The following is a 26176-nucleotide window of genomic DNA, read 5'->3' on the forward strand; positions in this document are numbered from 1 at the left end:
TGCCAGTTTTTTTCAATAAGAAGACCCTTGAATTATTCCCTGGGAAACTGGTGAGAATGTCAAAATGTTAAAGGAGGTGATTCCTGGATCTTCCCCCTTTGTCCAGATCCAATCCAAAAAGTAATGAGCTTCTAGTTTCATAGAAATCCAACCTGTAGTGTTCACGTTCTCCTTTTTGTAGTGATTCACTCAAGAGTCCACTCAAGAGTTTCCGGACTCTGTGTCTGTCCTGCATGTGCTTGTGTTTCACACCCGTCACCTGTTGGTCATCTCCACTGCAGACACAGGCTGACGAATCACCCACACATGGTTTCATGTATAGAAACGTGTTTCCTGGATCATCCTGACATATATATGTTCCTGGGTGTAGCTGTTCATAGGCCAAGGGTGTGTGGGTGTGTGTGTGTGGGGGGGGTGTTGCAGACCATTATGTGTCTCTGTGTTCCGGCGTGATCCAAACAGTCCATCCTCCTTTAAACTCGCTCCAAGATCTTGTTCTTCGGAGCTGGACCGGGCCCCACAGACAGATCAGACTGGAGCCGTTCCCATGTGTGCTCAGGTGGCTGGGGGCGGGCGGGAGTGTTTATCCGGTGCGCGTGTTCTGAACCAGATACATCTCTTTCAGGGAGTTTGGGAAGGGAAGGAGGATGAAAGAGGAGTGGAAGTAGCGGAAGATGAAGAATTACCTTTGTCCCAGTGCTGTGTGTGTGTGTGTGTGTGTGTGTGTGTGTGTGTGTGTGTGTGTGTGTGTGTGTGTGTGTGTGTGTGTGTGTGTGTGTGTGTGTGTGTGTGTGTGTGTGTGTGTGTGTGTGTGTGCAGGTGGAGGATTTGGCAGCATGTGTATGTGTGAGAGAGGAAGACGTCCACAGTAAGAACGTGATGAAGGGATTCTTTCAGCAGGATGTTACATGAGATATGGATTTGATCCAGATTAAATCCAGACTCACACTGAAAGATAAAGTTTTAAGTTGTAAATTCCAATAAAAAAATGAATATGTCAGGAGGAGGAGGAGGTTTTTCTTTTCTCTTAGAGTCTCGGAGCTTATGGTTTCTCTTCTGTCCATTTGTTTCTCAGCAGGATTACACAAAAACTCTTTAGAAAAATAAAAATAAATACATTTTCTATTGCAACCATCAGGTCAACATCACTTTAATGTTCTAAACACATCTTTGCTCAACAGATCAGAAAGCTTGTGCCTCTGATGCTTCGATTAACAACAAGTTGAATATCAAAGTTTATTTTCGCATTCTTTCTTCGTCGTTCTTTTTAAAGAAAGACGAGAGTTGACTCGAGGTGCTGGTTACGTGGTTTGCTCGAGGGAAACCCAGCAGTTATTGAGGTGAAAGAGAACATGTCCCATGTGGAACCTCTGTGTGGTCTGCGCCGTCAGATTTAATATCTCAGACTGTCGCTCCGCACCGTTTTTGCATATGGATGCAGTTTTCCATCGTCCATTAGGAACAATTTCACAAATTAAACGGGGGATGTTTGCAACACGGGCCGAGGACAACATGGGAATTTGATTTGCCCAAAAATGATTCAGAGTCGAAGGGAGGGATGCGAACTGCGGTGGAAACTGGGAGCTCGTCAAAGTGTGACTGGAGCGAGGTGGTAGGACGATGAGGAGGAGAAGGCAAGAGAGCTCATCGCTGAACACTCCATTCATCAAGCAGACTCCCACCGTACAGGAAATAGAACTGCCATCTGCTCTCCTGGACGCAGCGCAGCGAGAGGTGGAGGTCGGGGGAGCGGGGAAGAGTGAAAATGAGGAGGAGGGAAAGTTGCAGTGTGGACGTCCCAGACAGACTCCATTAAAGCAGCCTGACCACAGATGGCGAGTCTCACTGCCGGGGCCACCCAAGTGGAGCTGACACTGAGCCGGAGGGCGGACGGGAGGTGCAGGTCAGGGAACAGCGAGGAAAGGATTGAGGGAAATAAAATGGCCGGGAGTCAAGCTGCATATTGATCTGTTACAGTCACTGTCTTACCAGGTCCAGAGCTGCAGCAGCTTTCTGCAGAGCGTCAGCCAGCGTCACAGCTCCGGCTGATCCACCCGTGATCACACAGGCCGACCCAGACAGAGACTCTGGAAGAGGGAGACGTGTGATTGGTCAGAGACTCAGCTGCAAACATTTTTTAAAACATTAAAAATCTGAAATTTATGCGAGCAGCGAAAGATCCTGGACTTGAATTAGGGCGATGGCTCAAACCCAGAGTCCCTTTCAAACGTTTCTAAATTCAAACCGACGTGCACACACTTCTACAAGAGGAGGGGCACACAGCCACGAGTGAGCCCCGCCACAAACACAAACACAGTGCGCAGGTATGTGTGCACACGACAACTATGAAACACAAACGCACACACAACCTGACAACACTCGACAGTTTCTCAAAGTGACAGATGTGAGAACTTTCATCCACACACACACACAATGAATTCATTCACTTCAGAGGCTCTGGGAATAATCACCGTGCACCGTGTGGCACCATCAAACAGGTAATTGTTGGCCCAGGTGCTGGTGGGGGGTGAAATACAGGGCTTGTGTTTATTTCCATTTCTCTGATTGTGATAGTCTCCCTTGTCCCGACTTGCTCTGGAGAGTATTCATAGACGGCTGCCACCCTCCCTGTGCAGCAACAAAGAATCTCTGCCTCTGAATACAGGGAAGAGCAACTCCGGTTCAATGTCGCCCATTCAGCGCCGGCCTCCACAGCGCCGCACAGAAACAGACAAAACACCCAGAACATTGTCTCCTTCAGCCTTTCATGTACAGTTTGTCTACATATGTACATGCATGAGCTTTACTGTGGTTTTCGCTGTGTCAGACTAATGTAAGGTTTCACATCCTGTGCTTGTCTTTGCGTCTGCTCTTTATGATTCAGTCACACACCTTGTCTGGTTTGAAGATTCAGACTTTTCAGTTTAGACTGAACCTAAATATCAGGTGTGAAAGGTTCCTCGGACCAAAAGAGGAGGTCTGGATCCGGATCCAACTGAAGAGTGAAAACTGTTTTTTGATGGTTCAGACTTTCGGACCAATCCCAGGAAGTAGAGACAGCATTAAACAATAGAAGAAGAAAAAGAAGCAGCTGCAGTCTTCAGCTCCATCAACATGATGTTTGAATAACAGGACCATGATAGTAAAACCATAATGATATTTCTGTGGCAACCAAATGAGCCCGTTTATTCACTAGCCCCCCCAACTGACAACACGCCCACGTCAGCCTCACGTTCAGATATGAAAACGTTGTTCGTGTCTGACGATGTGGTACAATGTTGTATTTGGTCCATATTTCTATTAATATTAATATCCCTCATTTGTATTATCTGTAAATATGTTTAGATAGTACCTGCCCATGTTATATAAGGGTGTCTTTCCTGAATGATGTTTCTATTAAGATGAATATTATCTTTTTATTGTCATTATTGTTCTGCATGATTAGAAATTATAAATACCTTTGTAATTCCTATTACCCGACTTTGGTAACATCTGTCAACTCTGGCACATTTACAGTCATTTTTATGAATTACTTTGTGGCTCTCACTCTTAAATAAGCTAAAAAATAAATACATAATGTGCAGATAATCTAAGAAGATGAAGATGTCCACTATACACAAACAGAAAATAATGCAAAGGTGAATAAAGAAGGTATCTCACCTTTGATAATGGACTCTGCTGCAGCCAAATCCCGTTTGTAGGTCACCTGAAGGACAGAATGAACGTGGTTACGCTGGAGTTCAGTAAAGCTGAACCATAAGAAAAACCATTAAAAAACAAATATACAAAATATCTACATATTGATAATTCACCAACCATCTAAATACAAAGTGTTATTTGATTTGCGCTACTCAAAGTACTGAAGTAATGACATCTGGAGTCGGTCCTTCCAGAAACATTGTCCTTCTTATGCTCCGGGTCAACAGTTCCCAGTGTCACAAGATGTTTAATAAAATTGTGCTCCACACAAAGCTTTTCTTTAACCTTTGCTTTTTATTGATCTGTAAAGTTTTATTCAAATGAAACAATCTAATTAGACTTTTCCACGAACAGGATCTTTCCAGGGAACCAGGAATCTCTGCAGAAACCAACCTCGACTGGGACTTTCCCCAAGAAACTATTTCAGCAAAGTTTGCTCTGCTAATAAAAACACCACATGACTTGTTATTGTCTCTTTTGATCGAGCTGCTCTCGGCTCACGGACCCGTGTCGAAGGGTCACGGCTTTGTGTTTGTCACAAGCATGAATTCAGGGTTAGTCTGGAAAATAAGTTGCTCTTTAAATCTCATTCAAATGTCGTTCTTCATCTCTTTGACCAAAACAAACACAACTCTGACCATGTTCATTGTACCAGGGTGGAGACGGGACTCTCAAAACCTCAACACATAAAAACAAAACTGTTTTCACGGACAGTAATGCTCAGTGTAATTGGCGTCATTTGATCGTTAGGATTTAATGGTTTAAGCCCTCAGGCCTCACAACAAAGTCTTTACATTTAAACTAATTTCTCCACGTTAATCCCGGATGTCACATTCACGAGATTAGGATTTCCTCCTCTGCCAGCGCCCTTCAGTTTTAATTCACAAGCTTTCTTTGTACCCTCGTGATAAATAAGTAGCAGGCGTACAGCTGCGCTCGCCAGGGTGTTACCAGATCCAGAATCCCCGACCCAAACCAGGCTCCTGGCGCGCTCACCTTCCACAGCGTTGGCGGCCCCTCGATGAGCTTGGCGTTGGTGCCACAGTACTGCAGAGCCAGATGGAGACACTCGGTGCCAAACTCAAAGTCTGACTCAGTGCACTGCAGAGGGGACACAGAGGAGAGGCAACTGTGGGACAATGAATTTCCATCGGAACGCAGAGAACGACTGTGTCGCTCCGCTGCATCGAGTCCCCGTCTAACGAGGGGTTAAAAGTTCACACTCAAACTGTTGTGACTTCCTCAAACTTAAAATGTACAGTCTGGGGAAAACATCAGACGGTCTGAAGAAGTTCGCCCCCTGCTCCAGCAGAGGGCGCTCACTTTTAACCTTGACCTATTGCAGGCCCACTTGACCTGATCGGAAAAGTAAGTCAATCAATGTAAAAGTGTTTTATTATGAGAATGGAGGACGCTAGCAGGCGAAGCCGTCCCGACCGGACAACCACGACACCAGAGTAGTGGCGAGAAGCAGAGTGCGGAGTTATTATGGGTTCTACGCTGTAGATGGCAAAGTACAGAACAAAGCTGAGGCTGCAAGGCGACTGACTTCCTCTTCAAAAATATCAAAACCTCGTCTGACTGTGTGCGAGTGGGACAAATCAAACCAGTGGCAAACTTCTTCTTGGAAAAAGGGACAATTCTACAAAATACATGATGAAACTCTAAAAAGCCCTTTGAGATTTGCCTTTTATTTCATCGCCATCGGGCCATTTACTTCATTACATAACATTCAAATTCTGTTTTTTACAGTGATTTAACAAGACTGAATCCTGCAGTGACCAGTACATCAAACAAAACGAAAACACTCCAAAGATCAGAGCTGTTCTTCGAGCCAATACTGGCGACGTTTAAAGTTTATGTCCTTAAAACATCACATCGCACGCTGCTGAATAGATTAAGATAACTTTGGGGTTGTTCGATCTGTTGGTGCAGCAACAGAAAACCCTCTCACGTTTAAATTTCACATTAATCTGAAGTTTGGATTTTGACATAAGCTGTGATCAAAGGGTCAGCTGCCAATGTGGCCTCTATTGTTGGTCCCTGAATCAATGGAAAAGTTAGGTTACAGATTTTTTGCCAAAGGGTCATTGACACAGGGGAGTCACAGGAATCTTTACAACCCCCGAGATGTCATGAGGCTCCTTTGGTCAGCGGTTCTTCTAAACCCCTCATCCTAATGAAATGAGTGGGCGGGCAAGCCAAACGATAAAAATGTTCATTCTAAAGCAGTGGTACCAGTCAGGCAGAAACAGAAGAGGTAATATCAGTACATGTGAGTTTAGTTCTCTTGCTTTAACACTTGTCTTAAAGAGTTTGGATTCAGTGAAATTCAAACCTGCCGTGAACTCACTGATCTGACACTTTTCTGATCTAACGGTTTGTTTTTATTTCCCCACGCACCTCTGGACGCTCTGCATCACGATCAGCGTCTTCCCACAAGAGAAACTCGTAACATGAAGCTGCCGTCACCACATTTTTCAGCAGATACTTCGGAAGGACGATGTTTTCTTTGGCTGACGGACTGTTGGCCCTGTACCACTCTTATCTTCCTGAGCTGAGAGTTGCAATGTGCACGTTGGGTTTCTACAGGTCACAAGTTATTTTCCCACATTGGGGAAAGTTAGAAAGTAAGAAGTGATGTGTTTTCTTGTGGTAACTGTGGACTTTACACAAATTGTTGTTTCTGCATTAACGAGAAACGGTAAAAACCTAATTGAGGTTTACTGCGAGAGTTGTTCTGTTTATTTTATTCAAAGAATTGTTCATGTGGGTGAAGCAACATGATCCAGGATCCTGTAATGTTTCCCTACTTATTTAAAGATTAAATATTATTTCACCATTTTCAACCGAACTGCTTTAACATCAGAGTTACACAATCATTTATTGTGTTGGTTGACTTTATAAGAGAGTTTCTGGAGAGTTGAAAAGTGTAAATATTGAAAAAAAAACAAGTAAATATTCTAAAACACTTTAACAACTTTAATCATTGTTGTTTTTTTGTATTATTATTATTAATTATTATTGTTGATTAATTTTTTGTATTTCTCCCAGGGGGTCGGGATGCAATTATGCTTATGTGGTGAGTAATACATGTATATTTATGTGGTGAGTCTCATATTTACATTAATCACTTTTTCCGTGGTTTTACAAGAAACAGTGCGACGTATGCGACTGGAGGAAAATGCCGCACGTTCAATTTTGATGTTTATATATTTTTTTCTAAAGAACATGCATGACATTGGCTGCAGATGCTGTGAGAGGGAAAAACACGTCTCTTATAATCAGCTGAATGTCACATTTCAATGGAAGAAAATAAATGTGAAGGTATGACAAATGTTTCTGGGGCAGGGACAAATCTGTGTTGGTGGAATTCCCACATAAACAGGCAGAGGAAGGAGTGAGCCAAAGGTCTCCACCAACTCAAGTAGATGTTTTAGCTGCTAAACGTTTCCCTGAGGTCCTCAGCTTGTTACCGAACCCGTGTGTGGCTGCTGTTTGCTGCAGAGGTTTGTCCACTGGGAGTTCGTCGGAGCTCATCGGCTGAAAACAACAACACAAACAGAGCAGCCGAACCCAAACAGCCACAGTTGTGGGGTGAAATAAAAAACCCTGTGAAGCTGAGAGGGATCACAGACAGAAAATGAAGATGGACGACATGACAGCTCCTTGAAAGTGAAGCCAGAAACATCTGGATCTCCCCCTGCTGGCTGGCTGCAGTACAGGTCATAAACCCTGACTCCTCGATGATAACGGGAGGAAGAGGAGACTCGTCGTCCACCTTTATTTAGAGTCTATAAGAGAAACCAGAGTAAGACAATGATTCTCTGAGGCTCCGTCACTATAGAGGTTTTCAGGCATGAACTCTGGAAAATGTCTGGAAGTTTTCTTACATTTTCCGGATTGTCTTTCACAACGCAGCAGGAGATTGTCTTTCCAAGTTGACATCTGCGTCTTACACGTGTAGACTCCTCTTTTTAATCCTGAGATATTTGTATTCCTCCAGTTTTGTGTCCATCCCATGTTTGAAAGGTCATTAAATGCTGCTGTATTCTCACATGGACTCACTCTGACATTTCCCTGATATTTTACTTGGGGGGGATTGTGGGAAAGGTTCCCGGAAAATATCAGGAACAACTTCCTCGGCCATTTGTGTTCTCACATACAGTGGCTCTGGAAATCTTCAGGAAAGTGACAGGACTTCAGATCAGGTGAAAGTGAAAGCAGCTTCTCACTTCACAGCCATTTAATCCATTGTTAGAATATTGACTGGAAACCCTTTAAACTAAAAAGTAGCTTCTCTAGTTTCAGTGGAAGCAGCGGCATTAACAGCCTGTCCTCGCTGTGGGTGCATTTACGTCATCTCTGCCAACTGTGATTTATTTTCCTGGACTAATCTTAATCAAGATGAATCAGTCTTCCCAGTTTATTGTACCGACTCACTCGTGGCTGGGAAAGCTCGGTTTGTGAAGATCTCATGGACGTTTGGATCGAGGCGATGAGCTCATTGGGTTTAAAAGACAAAGACGAGTTCGTGCTACCTGAGATTATACCTGGGTAATATTTTATCAAGCTATAAAAGAGAGAGGGGTCTTTTATTCCAGCGACCCTGGAACTGAAGAGAGAAATTACAGGAGCAATATGCTCTTGGTCTTGAGGTAATTTAACCTTTAGTATTTTCTCCCGGTACAAAAGCCGTCAGTGGGGACGTACTGGATAAAGTGTCTCCCCCTTTGTCTCCTCAGCCCTGAGTTCTTCTCCACTCAATGGATGTCAAGCTACAAATGTGCAGCTCTCAGAGATTTTCCGTGCACATGTCCTACAGTCCTAACCTGACACTTTCCCGTCTTTTGAAGGGTTGAAGAGGAGAGCAACCCGGGGAGAGGGGGGACACGCTCTCAGTCGACCCCAGCCTCCCCCTTCGCCGGCGACCTCCCCGGCGACCTCCCCGGTTTGTCTTCATTTCTGGAAACCCGACTGGCCTCGAACAGCACTGGGCAAAATGTGAGCTCATTTTTCTGAAAAGGCCAAAGCCAACAAGGCTCTCAGAGCGATCTTAAGATCCCAAATGTGCCAGGAGTGAAAATAACTGCGGACAAATGGGGCTCCAATCGCCTCTTAGCTCAAAGTTTGCTGCGTTCTTCAAAAAACGTGGCTATCGCAAGAACCATCTAATGGAGGTGAGGTTGAAAAAGCAAACTCAAAGTGTCTGAAAAATAAATAAGGTCAACCTCTGCAACTCCAGTTTCACACTTGTTTGCGCTGCCAAGTCTTCGCAGTAAGCCCCGGCTCTGAGAGAAGGATCGACACATTTACAGCTTACATCAGCGGATAAACTCTTTCCATTTTTTTTTTTCAGGTACACATTAAAACACACTCAACTGCCCGACACTATTAATCCCAATCCACCTAAATGTGCCGTGTAATTTCAGAGCTCTCGCAGCGTTTTTCCAGCTTCGCAGCGTTCGTTCACACACACACACACACACACACACACACACACACACACACACACACACACACACACACACACACACACACACACACACACACACACACACACACACACACACACACACACACACACACACACACTACACTCACACTCGTCTGCTGCAGCGTGGCAGAAAGTATGAACATGTCATATCGTTCCCACATGCAGAAGAGGCCGGGTGAAAGCGATAGCACCCGGGCCACAAGCTCTGACACCCTGCAGGTTCTGGCATATCAGCTGAACAATGAGGGACTGTGAAGTCCTGCTGTGATGTATGAGGAGCATGACGGCCTTTGTCATGTAAGTGGTGTAATTTTTTGACGGCATAAATCTCGACCTGACATTTCATGAGGTTTCAGAGACTTGTTTTGTAAATATAAACCATGTTTCGACTTCTTCAGCTGCATAAAATCATCAGATAACTGTAGTGCAACAATCTCAATGGGTTCCTAAGTTTCATACATTAGGAATCATTGCATAGGAGGTGTTATATTGAATCAGCTATCCACTGAACCTTTTCTCTGACAGTGAGAATCAAATTGTCGCCAGTGAGCGTCCTACCCTCTGATAGGCTTGATGGATGACGTTGTACGTGAATCCCTGAGGCATCTCGCTGGCTCTGTACTTGCCTCGCTCCAGGGAATGGTCGAGGTAACCCTCTGACGTGGTGGCTATCACCGTGGAAACAAGAGGTCGGATAGCGCCCGCGGCCTGAGAGGAGGAAAGAGGATTCAGTTTTTAATAATACAGTCTCCTCATAGTTTAAACACAAATCATAACTTATGAACGAAGACGAGGAAATGCAGTCGAAAGCCTCAGAAAAAAGCTTGTAAGTTGAATTTCTTTCAAAACTGTACATTTCAGAGAAAACATTAACTTGATGGTACTCTCCGTCAGCTGGAGCACGCCCCCCTCCCGCACTTCCTGCCTGGGAAATTTAAAATAATCAACTTTTCTGAGATAATATTTTCATCCCACTATAACATGATTAAAGACAGTTTCCAGGAGCAGGAAGTCAGCGAGCGTGTGCGGGCGGGGGGGGGGGCGAACTCAAATGAAAGGAAAGCAAACATGTGTTCTGCGTGTTACACATGTGAGTGAAAATCTGAATTGATCTGCTGCTCTTCGGCGCTGACAGACTTTCTGTCGTGAGCCGGGCGAAATAATGAAGACCAGGCCGCCTGCTGTGAAAGTTCACACACACACACACACACACACACACGCACACACACACACACGCACACACGCACACGCACACGCACGCACAGGCCGTGCATGTTGGTCCGTGAGCTCTTTGCCTTCTTCCCAATCTGTGTGACCTGCGTTCACCAGCGTCTCCTCTCAGCTGCTGCACCTCGCACATGAATCATTATCAAACTTCCCCTCGCCCGAGCGGCCGTGGCGTTGGCCCAAGTGTTTTCCATTTATCCCAGATGAAATAAACACGACCACCGGGAGCAACGGACGTGTCAATCTGATAAACAGTTTACGAGGAGATGGAAAAGGCCGATCACCGGGATTATTTGTCTTCTTTGGTCTGAATTCCCAAGTGGAAATCTTGACTTTGACGTGTTTTGGTGTTTGGTTTGTTTACGTTCACGCGGCACGGTGAGTCCTTGAGAGGTGAAAGCTTGGACTCCAGCTCCTATAACCGCTGTTGAGATGATGGATTTGTTTATACTCTGTGTTGTAATTGACCCTCTCTGGTTTTTAGCTAAACGCTCAAGAAGAAATGAAGTATGAGCCACGGCTGAGATTTGATTAAATGTGCTGTGCTCTCCAAGCATGAAGCAATACTGGCATATCGGGGGTTTGTTTCCTTGTAGGCGCAATATAATCTTCCTGACCTGCTCCAGGAAATAGACACATCCTGCCTCCATAAGCCCCTCGAGAGGTTACACATCTTCACTTCATTTCCACTAATGGGAGCTTTGCAGATAACGTTGATTATTGAAATTTTTCCTACAAACACTTGAATGTTTGCAGTGAATAAAGGAGTATTTCAAATAATTTCTGGCAGGATTTGTTTTCTCTCTGCTTTATTTTGTTGTAAAAAATAATATTTCAGTCATCTTCTGATCTGAGCTTCTACTTTTACTTTTTTTTTAAAGATAAAGATAAAGACAAATTCACATTTCCCAAGCATCAGTATCTCAATAAATCAATAGTTTTGTGTGTTAAACATTTGAAAATAGTGAATAAGATTATTTAAAAAAATATATAATAATAATAAATAAATACTATTACTAATAATCCTTTAATCTCTTCATTTTTTCACCCAAAAAATTATTATATATATTATATTGATGCTGTAGCTTCTCAAATGTGAAGATCTGCTACTTGTACTTGTCTTGAATTATAGTACATTCAATATTTTGGGGTTTTAGACTATGACAGACAGGAAAATAGAGCTAAAAAGTTGCTCAGTCATTTTCTGTAACTATTAAATCATTAATATGGCGGAAACAAAGTTCAGATACAATTATAAAATGCTTTAGTTGAATTATCTTTTACGATACTGACCCCATGCTCCTTAGCAGCCACGGCTATCTTGTAGAGAAACTCCTCCTCGACAAAAGGCCGCACAGCGTCATGGATGATGACGACCTTCGGCCTGTCCGCTGACGCTGGCCTCCCCTCCTCCTCCTCCTCCTCCTCACCCAGAGCCAGGACGCCGTTACAGATCGACCTGTGGCGAGTGGAGCCGCCTGCCACCACCCGGACCTTCCTGTGCTGGAAGCGCTGGACGATATCCGTCATCAGCTCCATGTTTTCTTTGGCAACGACGACCACGACGCTCTGGATCCATGACACCCTGCAAGAAAACAACTGCTGCTTAGAAGAGGAGTTAAGACAGAACAGGAAAGGTCAAGATTACAAAACATCCAGAGATTCAAACATCAGTATTTTCCTCTGAGATGTGATGGAGTAGAAGCAAATGACAGAAAACGTGAATACTTAGGTATTGTGTTCCTGTACTTATACCTTTTAAGGACCATTTTAAGCATAGGACCTACAGAGTGAGAACATTTTGGCTGGTCCTCACTCTCAATGGGTTCCTTGAGGGTTAAGACTTTGTTTAAGGGTTAGAATTAGGTTTAGGTTAGGGTTAGGAATTTAGTTTGGATGGTTAAGGTTAGGGTAAGGGGCTAGGGAATGAATTATGTCAATGAGTGTCCTGTCCTCACTAAGATAGAAGTGTGTGTGTCTGTGTGTGTGTGTGTGTGTGTGTGTACATGTCTATCTGTAGTTATGAGGGCATCTTTGTTCAATACCATCATTGTGGGGACATGTTTGTTGTTCCAGGGATAAGACTTGGTTTTAGAGTTAGACATTTAGATGGTGTGAGTGTGTGAGCAGCCTGCACTGACACACTCCGGCCGGTAGAGGCGCTGTTCTTGCTGTCACTCTCCACCTGTATCCCAGGCTCGTTATAATAAACAATAACAAACCTGGATATTAATTCACTTTATCGTTGAATCTTAATGTTCCTGTCTTTATGAGCTCGTACCTCTCGAACGCCTGGACGGTGAAGCTGACGAGCGGTCGACCCAGGACCGAGCAGAACTGTTTGGGGGTTGAGAGTCCGGTTCTCTCCCCGGTGCCGCCGGCGGGAAGAACCACGGACACCGGGAAGTCGACCCGGAGCTCCGCGGGCTGCGGCTCGCTCCGCCCGGCCTCTTCGCCTGGGAAAGCCCGAGGATGAGAGGGCCCGTCCGGATCACAGCGGCCGTCCTCCATCGTTGATGTGGTTTGTGTCCGTGTGGTTCCCCGGGGGAGAGGAGACAGGGTCAGGACGGGTCCATCACAGGTTCGAATCTATGGGTTCTAATCAGGTAAACACCGCAACGTGGAGAAACAGCGCTGTCAAGGTGTGGGATTCAAACGCACGTTTCCGGTGAACACCTTCAAAATAAACGTCTTTTGTTTATTGTTTCCTGTGTAAATGGGAAACTCAATAAAAAGTGGATACTTGTTAGTGGGTCAATAATATGTCAGTTTAATATCTATCCCACCACCTATAAGAGCTAATAAACATTTAATTTATTTATTAAATAAATAACATATACATTTAATTGCAGCAAATTACTTATTCAAGAGTCTTAAGCATTTATTTGTGTCTTACTTGAGAATAACAGTCTCTAAATAGGAATGATTTATGGAAAATAATTATAAGTATAAAAACATAATATCTACGTTTCTGACTGTTAAAAAGAAATAGCAATATGAAATGTGTTGAATTTGTTTTTTCCAGGAAGGTAAGCACTCCTCCAGTGGTTTAAAGAAAACTAATAAATGTATTTCCTGCTGAAATGATGTTGAAATTGACAGAGAGCAGAGCACGAGTTGAAATTCCAGAGAAGTTGACGACGGCTGATCTTGATTTGCAGAAGAAGAAAAGTTAAAGAAGCTGAATATCAGTTGAGTAGGTTGACAATTGTTAACCAGGAATAAGTGTAGTTTACATTATAAATTATTCTTAATACTTCACACTGAGTTGAGGTTTTTTATCTATTGTCTTGTATCCATTATATTGCCTTTAGATATTCAACTTCACTTTTAAAGAACTAATTTCACTTCCGGTAAAGCTCAAGTGAAATCCACAAATCTGAAGTCATTAGAAAAAGCTCCAAGTCCGAAATCTCCTGAGATGTCAATACTACATTACAAATTAGAATTAAGAAACCAGTTTGCTGTATAAAAAAAAAAACGTACAAGATGAATCTTCGACCTTACTTTATGTTGGTGTGGAATTCATGATACAGAAATTATGAAATTGTCATTTACGAGGAATTATTTCACCAGAAAAGACCATTTTCTCTGATCCTCCTTCTAACTTCCTCTGTTTATACAACATAGACACTTGTCCTTAGTAAAAAAGTGATATTATATACATGTGTAATATTCACTCTTCATCTCAACCCACCTGCAGATCAAACTCTCCACTGACAACAATACGTGATCAAAAGTTATATTTATTTCAAAGTTATTACAAGAATGAACGATGAAGAAGCTTTTCCCGACTTCACCCACATACTGACGTCACGTATGTATCATGGTATATGTTGCCACAGAAAAATATATTACATCATACATAGTACAATTTTATACACATGGCCATACTTCAAAAGGCAAGTAAGAATTCGATATATATGTACAAGTATTTACACAAGATTGTTTTTTAAATGTTTGGTGTCATTTACTGGTGTTGGCATGAAATGAATATGGAAACACAAGCACACGGCTGCATCATGGGACAATGTGGCGTTGCTCAGGGGTTCGGGGAAGCTCTGCAGACTGTGCACCCCCAGGTCTGTTCACATTGTCTTTAACCATGTGGATTCAAACGTCAAGTCCTTCGCACGCCCCCTCAGAGCTTGGAGTGAGGAACCAGCTTCACAGAAAGTCCCAGTCAAAGATAATCCACAATGGCGAGCTCTGGATGACCACCTCCTGTAGGTGTGTGTGGATTCAGAGTCTGTGTGCCGGCTCTCAGGGTTCAGTCTCGTGCCAGTTCTCGCTCAGCCGGTTCTTTCCCAGCCTCCTCTTGCTCTTGGACTTGTGTTTGTGCACGAGCTGCGGCGGCGACACCGCCAGCTCCTCGAACTTGTGTCCCGACTCGTTGTGCTGCCGCGTGTACCTCTTGCACTTGCAGGAGGTGACCACGGTGATCTTGTACGTTCTCGTGCTGCCGTCCTGGCACTGCAGCTGGATGCGCTGGGTACGGGTCTTGTCGTTCACGCACCGCCAGTCCTGGTTGCCGCTGCTCCGGCGACCCCAGAACTTCCTGCCGCCGGGGCCGCCGATCCAGTTTTGAAGCATCTGAGCCGGGAGGCACTCACCGGCGCACACCAGCTCCTTGATGGGGTTGATGCTGGTGCAGTGGCCGTCAGAGATGTACTTGGTGGACCTCAGCTCTCTGCATCCGATTTGGCTTCGATCTGTGGAAACACAATGAATGAGAATTGTGAGTTGTTTTCTCTGACCAAGTCCAACAAGCCAACACATTCAGTCTCACGTTTGACCACAGACTGTAAATAAAGATGGACGTCACGTCTCCACTTCCTCCCACAACCCAGAAATGAAGCCAAAACATCCTGGATGCAGCCATCTTGTGCCGATGATGTCATTTGGAGCCAGAGTTTGTGCGGTAGCTGTGTGTCAGCATGTCGTCCGTCTTTATTTACAGTCTTTGACAAGGAAAAGCAGCAAATCCTCACAATAACAGAGTCACATTATATTGAAACATAATAGGTCTAAATGATAATTATGAGCTACTATCCAGCTCTGTACCCTGAACATTATACTCTATTATAGGTGGTGAGCTTCTCTGCAGCCTCAGGACCCTGAAGAGCACAGGAGCATCGTGACCTTTCTGCTTCATAAAGGGAATTAAACTTGTTATTTTTCAGTGTATCAGCGATTTATATACCAGGAGGATTATGTCTGTGCTGCAGGCGACATCCCCGTCCCCCTGCTCCCCTCTACCACTGTAACCAGAGCTCAGCTCCATTCATACAGCTGCATACACCTCAGTGACAATGGCCCCCTCTCTGTGACAGCGTTTGAAGAATGAATAGGGGTGAGGCTCCCTCCCTCTATGTCTTACCCCCCCCACTCTCTCCCTTCCTGGGCTGCAGGGGTCACATGGTTTCCTGTGGACGACACCGTCACCGCCTCGCATCCCTGCATCCGGCCGACAGCTCGCCAGGTGAAATAATCTCTGTTGCATGAGCAGAGGCTTTTTTTATGATCGATCCGTCAACTTTATCTGTTTTTGTTTGTTTTTAGCAGCATTACACAAAACTAATGAACAGATTAGCACATAACTTGGTGGAAGGATGTTGTTTGGTTCAGGGAAGAGCCAATTCAATCTTGGTGCAGATCTAGATCAGGGGTTTTGGGGCCTCTGCAAACGTGTACTCTACTAAGTGCTCTTTTAAACTCTAGGATGGGATTACATTCTACTGTGACAGGATCGTTTGTGGTATCTTAACTTTTTATCAAAATAAACTCTGTGATATTTACTATTTTTGATAAATAGTTCCTCAGTGATTAAAGCGATGATGGGATTAAGTTCCTGAGACAAAAAGAGGAAATGTGACGCCTACACATGAACTTTCTCAAGAGCTCTGGGTTGTCTTCACCTTTTAATGAATGAGAACTAATTATATCAAGCAAAGAAGAACAAATGTTTTTAACGGTCACATGGAACAGATTATTTTCTGCTGCTTCTCTTTTCTCATCTGTTATTCGTGCTCCTTAATTTGGCCTCGTCAGCTGCAAAGAGCATGTTTGACTGCATGACAGTAACCAGATCATAGACAGACCCTCATTCAAAGAGCGTCACTCGAGGATTCCTCAGGATTAAACACCAGAACTGAAAGGAGCCGATGAGAAAGTTGTGCAGTAGAAACTGATTATTCCTTAAAATAAAGTATCTACAAGCACAAAACATCCATAAACATCTGGTTTGTTGATGAACAAACATCAAGAATTATCGCAACATAACTTTAATCATTACCAATGCAACAGAAATACCAATAAATATTGATATAATACTTATATATTGTGCAGTGAGGAGGTCAAACATATAATTCATCTGCCTCAGATCTCTGAAGTGTTTTAAAAGTGTTTCTCATTCTCTGAAGAAGAGTTTAAAACCACAACTTTCACTCAGGAGCAAAAATCTGCCCTAAAAGAAACAGTTATCGTGATTATTATCGACTGATATAATTTTTTTTACTTGATTTAATATTTGGGCCATATTACCCAGCTATACATCAAATACAATAAGAGATGCCAAGTTATTTAACCATTTATTATAACAATAATGTAATAACAACTTCTGTAATAATGTAATAACTAATTTCTGTTGCACTTATCTAACGAAACAAAATATTTGTCCTGACATGTTATGACGTTTATTGCGATAATTATCGATATCAACGACCTACATTTTTTTAAACCGTCATATGATTTTGGCCATATTGACAAACTGGACCCAATCTACATTGTTGTAAAGCTCTAAAACTTCAAATTCTATTATGTTATGAAATTCTCCATCGTGGCATCAGTCTTTAAAGTTGAAAGAAACAATACTGTGACGTTTATCTTGATAATAAACGATATCAATGATATCAAAACTTTGATCTGGATGTACTTTTTGGTCACATCATCCAGCTCAATGATAAACTATCATTAGATCATTAGATAACGTCTGACAGCCTCAGTAAATGTCAGAGCATCCTCCTCTCCTCCTCCTCTCCTCCTCCTCTCCTCCTCCTCCTCCACTCACCGTCTCTCTCCTGCGCCTCTCCGCCCTCTCCCCTGCCGCCGGTGCGCGCTCGGTTCAGGGACACGTTGCTCGGGACCTCGGGCTCCGGGGCGCCCTCCGGGGGGACCAGCAGCTCCGTGGCGTGGTTCCTGGAGGCCTGGCAGCTCCTCAGCAGGATGCACAGTAACACCAGCGACTCGTGCGCGCTCACCTGCATGTCTGCCTCTGGGTGGTGGAGGACGTGGAGGACGTGCAGCGGTTGGAGGTGGAGGTGTTGGCCGGGCTGAGGTGCACTGATGCTGGGTGAAGTGCAGCAGAGGCTCCGCTGAGCCGCTGCTTTTATACTGTAGCTCCGCCTCCAGCTCGGGCTGCAGCTCAGGTGTGTCTCTGTCCCGACGATCTGATTGGTCCACTCATAATGTAAACCCGCCCACGTGCTTTTATTTTGGAGGGTTGCTTTCGATCATGGATGATGATGATGATGATGGTGATAATGAAGTTAATTGTGATGATGATGAAGAAGTCAATTGTGGTGATGATAATTGTGGTGATGATGATGATGAAGCTTATTTTGATGATGATGATGATGAATTTATTGTAATAATGATGATGATGGTGACAATTGTGGTGATGATGATGATGAAGTTTATTGTAATAATGATGATGATGATGATGATGATGATAATTGTGGTGATGATGATGATGATGATGAAGTTTATTGCGATGATGATGATGAGGATGATGATGAAGTTTATTGTGATGATGATGATGAAGTTTATTGTGATGATGATGATATGATGATGAAGTTTATTGTGATGATGATGATGATGATGATGATTGGATTGGATTAAGTGTCAATCATGACATTTCACCTCATTTTTATATCAACAAATAACAGATTAAAGAACATGAACCCCAGAACATCAGTGTGATAACAACTACCTAAACTTTGAGAAAAACGTATTTGACGTCTGTTTTGACTTTGTAGTTTGGCTCATGTCCCATCTGCTAACATGGAGGAGGCCAGGTCTATGACTCATACTGCAGCCAGCCACCAGGGGGCCCCTTGAGACCCTTTGGCTTCACTTTTGGGGGGGGCTGTCATGTTGTCCATCTTTATTTAGATTCTATGTTTGAACAAAGCCACTAAAAATATGAACTATTGATCAGTGAACAGATGAATTTCCTGTGAAATCGTCTGAACTCTGACATGTGAAGTCCATGATTCGGTTCACAGCTGCTGACGTGCACACAGCCGACGATTCCAGACACCGACTCACGTTCTCCACGTGTGCAACTCGCCTTTTTTCTCGGTCACACGTTTAATCCAAGAATGAAAGCCGATATTGTTTGTGTGTCTGTGTGTGTGACGTCCTCCTGCTGCCTCAGTGACACGTCTGAAGGTCTGAAGTGCTCGGACTAACTGGAGTCTTTGTGTGTCCGCCGCACTAAACAAGAGGAGATATAATTACTCGTGTTGGGAACATTCAAACCGGGCTCGTCTCACTGATTTGAAAAGCTGCGTCGTGCACGGACACTAATCGTTGCTCATGTGAGTGAAATCTGATCCGCAGATCACACAGACTCTTTCAGGATGGAGAAGATGGAGGAGGAGGCCCGAGGTCTTTTTCTTTTTTCTGAGTGAAAGGTTATCGGTGGAATCAGCAGTTAGAGAAACACACTCAAATCCAGCAACAACACAAAGTTTAAACTTAAGATAAAGTTCAGGGAGAAGTGCAGACACACTCGTAAAATATAGAGAAGAGTTTAGTTTTGCAGTTGAATATTGAATAGTTCCAATTTTAGTTATTTTCTGGAGTTCAGATTTCCAAGAAGGGAAGTAAGAAAAAGAAAGAATTTAGTAAAGAATGAAAGAATGAAATTGGACAAACAGAAGCAAGGAGAGAAAGAAGGATAGAAAAGAAAGAAGGAAATAAAATGGCCAAGGAAAACTGTAAGATTAGAAAGGAAGGAAATATATCAAATGAAAGAAAAGAATAGAAACTAAAGTGCAAATGACGGAGGAAAGAAAGAAGAGAAGGAAATGAGGTAATAGAGAAGTAAAGGTCCAAGAGAGAGAAGGAAGAAGATAGGAAGACAGATGTGATGATAAGGAAGAATGGGAAGAAGTGATGAATGACAGAAGGAGGAAGGAGGAGGACAGAGGGAAGGAAATAAGTGATGAGATGTAAATGTGAAGGGACCAGAAATACTGGAGTAAATGGAATTGTTCCTCTACAGATTTAGGTTTTGAAACTGACCCGTGTCTGTTGTTAACCTTCACCCTCGCAGTCTGTTGTTGTTTCTGTTTGACACCAGAGGCTCATTCACTCCACTTCCGAGAGAAGATAAAGGACAACGTGGTCGGCTCCTCTCAGGACACTGTTCACACTCCGACGCCCCACTGAGCCGCGCTGCGTGAATGCTGAAACGTGAATATGATAGCAACCCCCCCCCCCCCCAAACGGCTTTTGTACTTTCACTGTGTAAAGAAACAGAAAGCTGAGAGCGGACTCCCTCTCTGTGCCCACTGAAACTCGGCAGCAGGAATTCCGTTGCCCCTAACCCTCATGGGAAATGAGAGGTGGCTGGGTTAATAGCATACTGACAAGAGGCATGGTCGGGGGGAAAAGTATGTACAACACCGAGAACAAAGCCAAGAAAGGAAGTTGGGAAAAGATCCCAACAGGAGACAAACAATAGAAGGAGAGAACGATATGACAATAGCCTACTTTTACTATTAGTTCGAACATGGCCACATTAACCTACTGCGGGGCCAAGGGGCCAAAATGTGTCCTTAGGCCTCTGGTGTCCCCCAACGTACACAGAGGTTTTCATCATGTCCCCCAGAGACAACAACCAGCAGCTTCTCAGGGACTGACGGAGCCTTCTGTCCCTGCTCTGGGGGGTGTAACCAATAGTTCAATCGAGACGACCATAAGACACGAGGAAGACATTTCAACAAACGTTTTGAGAAGAGACTTTTGTTTGGCAGAAACCCTTTGCTGCCCTCTAGTGGATGTACTGCTCAACAACAAGAGCCAACATAAAGGATGCATGGAATTATGTGGCCAGTGTTTGAAACAGACGTGTTGAGCCTTAAGCTGATCAGCCAATCAGCAGATTGATTATCTGCAGGAGTTGTGACCAATCCCCTGGTGGGATGTAATGAAGCATGTTTCATGTATTTGTACTTGACTTGGTTTCAGGTATAATTCACTTTTACTCCAATACAAATATCAGATGAGGCCCGAGTGTAAGAAATTGGCTGCAATACAAAAGTTGTGAACTCCAGGAGTGAGACCTTGTGTTTCTGAATCATGGGGAAACAGCCCCCTCTGCTGGACACCGACCTTCAATACAGACACATTTGAATAGTATCTGTAAAATATGAAAATGTACAGCAGAAATGATGAGGATGGTTTTTATTTAACGATAATTCGGGGCAAACAGAGTCTTGTTGGACATGTTCAGCTTCTCTGTTCACTGTAAAATAATGAGAGATTATCACAGATTTTTCAAAGTAAAAGGAGTTTTGTTTGTAAGTCATGAACATGATGTTTCTTTCTTGTGCCGTGTACAACAACGTTCTGTCAACAGGTGATTCAGCTAAATGAGAAATTTGGAAAATCCTGAGCATTAACGTCACCTATCAATTTCAAAATAAAGCCATAATTATATCGTTCCATGTTTAAAAATATACATTTTTGGTCATCAGTGTGCAGCCACGCTGTCCACTCACAATCTACCACGAGGTTATCAGTACAAAAAACAACCAATCAATAACAAATCAAGTAAATTGTGAACAAACATCAGCTCTGATTGGCTACAGTCACTTTACTCCCCACACAGGCTGCTATCGCTTCTTAAGGCAGATTTACGCTCCGTCGTGGACGCGAACCCTCAACTCCTCCCCCCCGACCTCTACCACAAACATCAGCCTACACACCAGGGTTCAAATTCACATACGACGGTATTAATCAGAAAACATAAAAAAGGACAAACGGATTGCGGCTGTGCCACAAACCTTCCTTAGAGGCTTTAGTGCGAGAGTCTCAGCTCCATAATAAATATGTAGGCTCCTCCCTCCTGTCGGAACCGGTCCGTGTCTGGCTTCGAGTCTCGCTGCCAGGTCTCTGTCGGTGGAGTGTGGATGTTTTCTGGAGAAGGTGGCGGCTGACACGTCGACGGTGACATGGTCCTCAGTTGTCAGCGGCTGCGGGGGAGGGGGTGTCTGAGGTTTCTGAGACGTTCAAAGGAGCAACTTCACTGTTGTTCTCCACCGACAGCTCCTGTATGGAGTCCGTCGCCTCCTGCACCGCGTCGCTCTCGTCTGAAACACAAACACAGCTCGTAACTGGAGGTCCGACCTTTCTATGACTCTGAGGGCAACATGAGGTTATGTTCAGCCATCGTCGTGTTTAGTTTCATGAAGCTCACAAGCAACATGGACAACAAATGTTCATGTTTTCATCCGTGTTGATTTGTTTGTCTGTCAGCTGGATTACGGAAAAACTACAAAACTAATTTCCACAAAACTTGGTGGAATGATGGGACCTGGGCCAAAAAACTTGGAATGAAAACTGGAATTCAAGCCCTATATATGTATTTTTTTATACAAATAATGCTGAATATTTGCTCAAACTAGAAATTCAAAGCTCCATAAAGCTGAAAAATTATGCTTTGAAAAATATCTGCATCCATTACTGACTGACACTAGTTAGTTTGCAGACAGGTTGAGGTTGAAATCGTTAGAATCGCCGTGGTATCGATGCTACTTCTGTTCACTATGGAGTATTCACCTCTTATTGTGAAACATTCCTCTGCAACAAGCGATAATTCGTTTCATATTTGTGAATCATAAACGCACCTTCTGTCTGCTGCATCCTGAGTTTGGCTGATTCTGCTTCCTGCGTCTCCCTCTGGTCCTGAAGCTTCTTACAAACTTTCTTGTGGGTGAACCAGTGCATCTTCTGACAGTCGTGGTCGCAGTAGATCACCTGGTGGACAAAAGGTTTTTAATAAAATAAGAAAGTTATGAAAAGTATTTCTTCGTGTTTTATGGGAAAATCTAAATTGTCACTCTTCTTTAATTTTGTATAAAGTAAACATAATCCTATTTAGATAGAAGACAGTTCGGCAGAAGGTCAACAATGAAACACATTGACCCACAGATCATCGGTTTATAGGGGAAACATTTTGTTCACATAAAACTAATCTCATGTATAAACTGATTTAGTTGCTGTAGTTTGATTTCTCACCATTTTACAGATGGAACATCTCTTCTCGGCTCCTTTCTCTCCACACGACGTACAGAACTCTGCGTCCATGAAGCCCACCTGACCCGTGATGGCCTGAGTCAGCACAGACAGAGCTGTGGGGTCATTCCCCTGAAAGACAAGCACAACAAACCTGTTAAACATCTAGAGGAGGCTCTCACTCAATTTAAATTCTCTTTTAATAAATGAATCCAGACTCACAATGTCCACGGGGGCGATGCTCCGCACCAGCTGCTGCAGCAGAGTGGCGTCGCAGTAAGGGAACTTGCGAATACATTCCCTGATGAACTTCTCTTCATAGACGGGGAAGCCATCGCTGTCCCGGCCCTTGAGCAAACTGCAGGAGAGAGAGCAGGAAGAGTTCAGGAAAACCTTCATGTTGGAAATACCCAGCACTGTAACACACCATCAAAAGAAATGAGTTTTAAAACTAAAAACTACGTGAATGCAGCTAAACAGCGATACTCTTAAAATCTGTTCCACCTCAGATTAATTTAACATTTCAGTTTTAACAGTTGATGCCGTTTTCTTCCACATCACATCACACTCACCTCTTGACGAGTCCATCCAGCTTGTCCTCGCGGTTCTTCAGGAAGGACGCACACTTTCCCAGCACGCAGCTGATGTAGTGCATCTTCATGGCGAGCACCTCGTTCATGTCCTGCTGCTTGATGCACTTCTCGCAGATGAGCTCCATCACCCGGCGACACTTCTCCAGAGCCTCCACCTCCGCCAGCAGGGGGTTCTCCTTCACCAGCATCACCATCTGGGGAAACACAAGAAATTCTAATTGTACCAAAAAACGTGGTGTGTGTCGTGTATTTTAACACAATTTTCAATGAGCAGTCTTTTTTTTCCTCCAACCATTATAAGTAAGTTAAGTGTATTTATATAGCATTTAATTTAATAGCTTTACCGGGACACAAAAAGGTCAAATCTGAACATATATTTAGAAAACTCTTATCAGTGCTGGTCTCGTGGCGTCGCACCTTGACAGGGTTCAGGTTGGTGCTCATGATGACCTTGTGGAGGGGCCCGGCCAGTTTGGACGGCAGCTTCGGCTCCTTCTCCAAACCCTGCGGCCTCGTGTAGTAATCCAGTCTGGCGCGTGAAAAGAAGTTGTTTATCACCGTGACGCAGTCGTGTTGCCCTGAGGACGGAGACAGGAAGTAGAAACATGAAGAGGTCACATGTTGAGGTCTAGATAGAGCTACATTTGCGTAAAGAAGTGGCCCTCGTCTTTGTGTGCATGATGTATTAACTAATAAAACTGTGTGAGTCAGGACAGATAACATCCGTACCGACAAAGGCAGCCATTTGTGCGGCGGTCCTTCCGACAGAGTTGACCACATCCGTTTCCGCCCCCGCGTCCAACATCATCCACGTGATGTCAGTCTTCCCTGCAGGCACAGAGGAGGACAAGTCACAACACATCCACGGAGGGACTTTCCAGACCAACAGAGGAAGATGATTTTAATCATTCTGCTGCGATGATCAACTCTGACGTCGTACCTGACAGTCCGGCGAACATCAGCGCTGTGTATCCGTGCTCGTGCTCATTGCAGTTCACGTCCGCTCCGTGTTGCAGCAGCAACCTGCACATGTCGGCCTTTCCTTTGTAAGCAGCGTGCATGAGAGGGGTCATCCCGTACTGTGGAGGAGACGAGAAGGCTGAAGAGCTCTGTGCACTTCACATCGAACACACATCACTTCATCAGAAAAACTAAATGGTATCAAAAAGAACCTCAGAGTTTTAACGTGAATATACAAGTCTTTATTAAGACCAGTAACAAAGCAGCGTTGCAATGTCGCTCCTAATAAGTTTAAGCTCTATAACAGCTGAAGAGCTTCTGAAAAGACTCGCATGGCTTCAGTTACTTAACAGAACATCTGAGTGAAACACCTGATTGTGACAGGTGAGCACAAAGAGCGACAGACAGAGAGAAGGAGGATCTCCTCCAGGGCTCTTCAGCATGAAGACTCAAGTCCTCTTGTCCCACACACATGTCCCCAAACAAAGGGAGAGCTCTGCTAGAGGAACTTATCGTGTCGTCCTGAAGCGTGACAGTCGTACGTTGCACAACCAGCTTCAGCGTCTCTGATGTGTTCATGACACTTCTGAAGTTATGAGAACAGTCGAGTCGGAGAATAGACACAAGAGGAGCTGTTTACCTGCCAGGCCGTTTGATGCAGGAAACATATGAGAATGATATAACACATGAATGAAATTGTAATAAGTTGGTAATTTATTAATAGGTGAATAAAACAAACTACCGATTTAAACCTTTATTTAACAATGTTTTTTATACTCATATCAGATTGTAGACTATTGTGCAATTACACCTGTTTATTATACACACATATATACACGTGTATTTAAATATCTCCTTAGTCATAATGCTGTTACATCCTCGTGCAATCAGCCTGTAGCACTGCACTTTAAGTACATTTCTTTAGTTTTCAGTTACTTTCAAATTTCTATCTGTAGTGTAATGTACACATATCTTATTTAATATATGAATTCTGTTGCCTATTTTATTCTATTTTACACTTTCAGGTGTTCTCTTGTGTTCCTCATTTTGACTTTCTATTGGTGTAACAAGTGAATTTCAACAACAGGTATATTATCTTATCAGCCTCAAATATAAAAAGCGATTCGATATAACATGAAAATGTTTAATCAAGTGTTCTACGCTTTCTAAGTCACCATCGTCATGTTGTGATTTTTAAATTCATTTTATTTGTTATTTTTGTTACCTGTGCATATAAAAATAATAAATAAACACCACAGCCTCCTCCCATGTGAGTTAGGACAGATTAAAGCTTTTTTTTAAATCTATATCTATATATAGAGATATAGATTAATATATAAAGTTCACTGTTACCTCATCCAAACAGTTGACTCTCACATCTTTACATCCCAGCAGCCTCGACGCCTCCTGAACGTTTCCTAGAAACACAAAACTTCTTATTATGACATGAAACACAACATGAAGCTCGACCAGCAGGTAACACAACTCCAGACCCTGTATCCCCGAGGTGATGTTACACACACACACTGACAGCCAATGACCCACAACACATTCTGCTGTGCACTGACAAAGCAAACACTTGTATACAAACTAGTTATTGTGCTACAGGTGGAGATGAAGACAGGAAGCTGCTCCTGGACACATCACTGGCTGCTAGCTAGCATTTAGCTGCCGTTAGCTTCCCCCCTTTGAACTAACCACTGAATGAATACAGTGTTGTGATTCAGCAGAGCTCCAACAGAGCAACTCACGAGGAGCAGAACTGACAGTGGTGTGTGTTGTGTGTCTGTCATTATAACTTGAGCTAACAGGAGCTAGCTGCTGCTGCATTGCTTTCCCTGAGGGATTAGCATTAGCCCGGAGGGGGGGGGGGGGCTTACCTGCAGTGATGACC

General features: G+C 43.6%; 3 protein-coding genes across 5 annotated transcripts in view; all 3 read right to left on the reverse strand.

The window, feature by feature from the left end:
• crppa (CDP-L-ribitol pyrophosphorylase A) overlaps window positions 1-13093 on the reverse strand; it is a 35950-nt gene extending 22857 nt beyond the window's left edge. The window contains exons 1-6 of one of the 3 annotated variants that reach the window (XM_035164620.2): window positions 12705-13093; window positions 11717-12008; window positions 9755-9904; window positions 4696-4800; window positions 3661-3706; window positions 1990-2087 (exon numbers count right to left, since the gene is read on the reverse strand). In XM_035164620.2, the coding sequence (XP_035020511.2) occupies window positions 1990-2087; window positions 3661-3706; window positions 4696-4800; window positions 9755-9904; window positions 11717-12008; window positions 12705-12934 (921 nt within the window). In that variant the 5' untranslated portion in view covers window positions 12935-13093. Of the gene's footprint in view, window positions 1-1989; window positions 2088-3660; window positions 3707-4650; window positions 4801-9754; window positions 9905-11716; window positions 12009-12704 lie in introns of all 3 variants that reach the window. The other 2 variants (XM_035164618.2, XM_035164621.2) reach the window with 2 other exon arrangements.
• A 1058-nt stretch (window positions 13094-14151) lies between these two features.
• Window positions 14152-17830, reverse strand: sostdc1a (sclerostin domain containing 1a). The gene is made up of 2 exons (XM_035162554.1): window positions 17493-17830; window positions 14152-15135 (listed from the first exon to the last, which is right to left on the reverse strand). The coding sequence occupies exons 1-2, from the start codon at window positions 17686-17688 to the stop codon at window positions 14687-14689; spliced, it is 645 nt and encodes a 214-aa protein (XP_035018445.1). The 5' UTR covers window positions 17689-17830; the 3' UTR covers window positions 14152-14686.
• Window positions 17831-20881: 3051 nt separating this feature from the next.
• The window catches only part of ankmy2a (ankyrin repeat and MYND domain containing 2a), a 5492-nt gene continuing 197 nt past the window's right edge, over window positions 20882-26176 (reverse strand). Inside the window, exons 1-10 of the mRNA XM_035164488.2 lie at window positions 26163-26176; window positions 25636-25700; window positions 24263-24401; window positions 24052-24150; window positions 23740-23900; window positions 23302-23516; window positions 22952-23087; window positions 22733-22861; window positions 22342-22471; window positions 20882-21804 (exon numbers count right to left, since the gene is read on the reverse strand). The exon at window positions 26163-26176 is cut by the window's right edge and continues 197 nt beyond it. Of these exons, the coding sequence (XP_035020379.1) occupies window positions 21674-21804; window positions 22342-22471; window positions 22733-22861; window positions 22952-23087; window positions 23302-23516; window positions 23740-23900; window positions 24052-24150; window positions 24263-24401; window positions 25636-25700; window positions 26163-26176 (1219 nt within the window). The 3' untranslated portion in view covers window positions 20882-21673. The remainder of the gene's footprint in view (window positions 21805-22341; window positions 22472-22732; window positions 22862-22951; window positions 23088-23301; window positions 23517-23739; window positions 23901-24051; window positions 24151-24262; window positions 24402-25635; window positions 25701-26162) is intronic.

The sequence above is a fragment of the Hippoglossus stenolepis genome, chromosome 8 (genome assembly GCF_022539355.2).
Source record: "Hippoglossus stenolepis isolate QCI-W04-F060 chromosome 8, HSTE1.2, whole genome shotgun sequence".
In the NCBI taxonomy this organism is placed as follows: Eukaryota; Metazoa; Chordata; class Actinopteri; order Pleuronectiformes; family Pleuronectidae; genus Hippoglossus; species Hippoglossus stenolepis.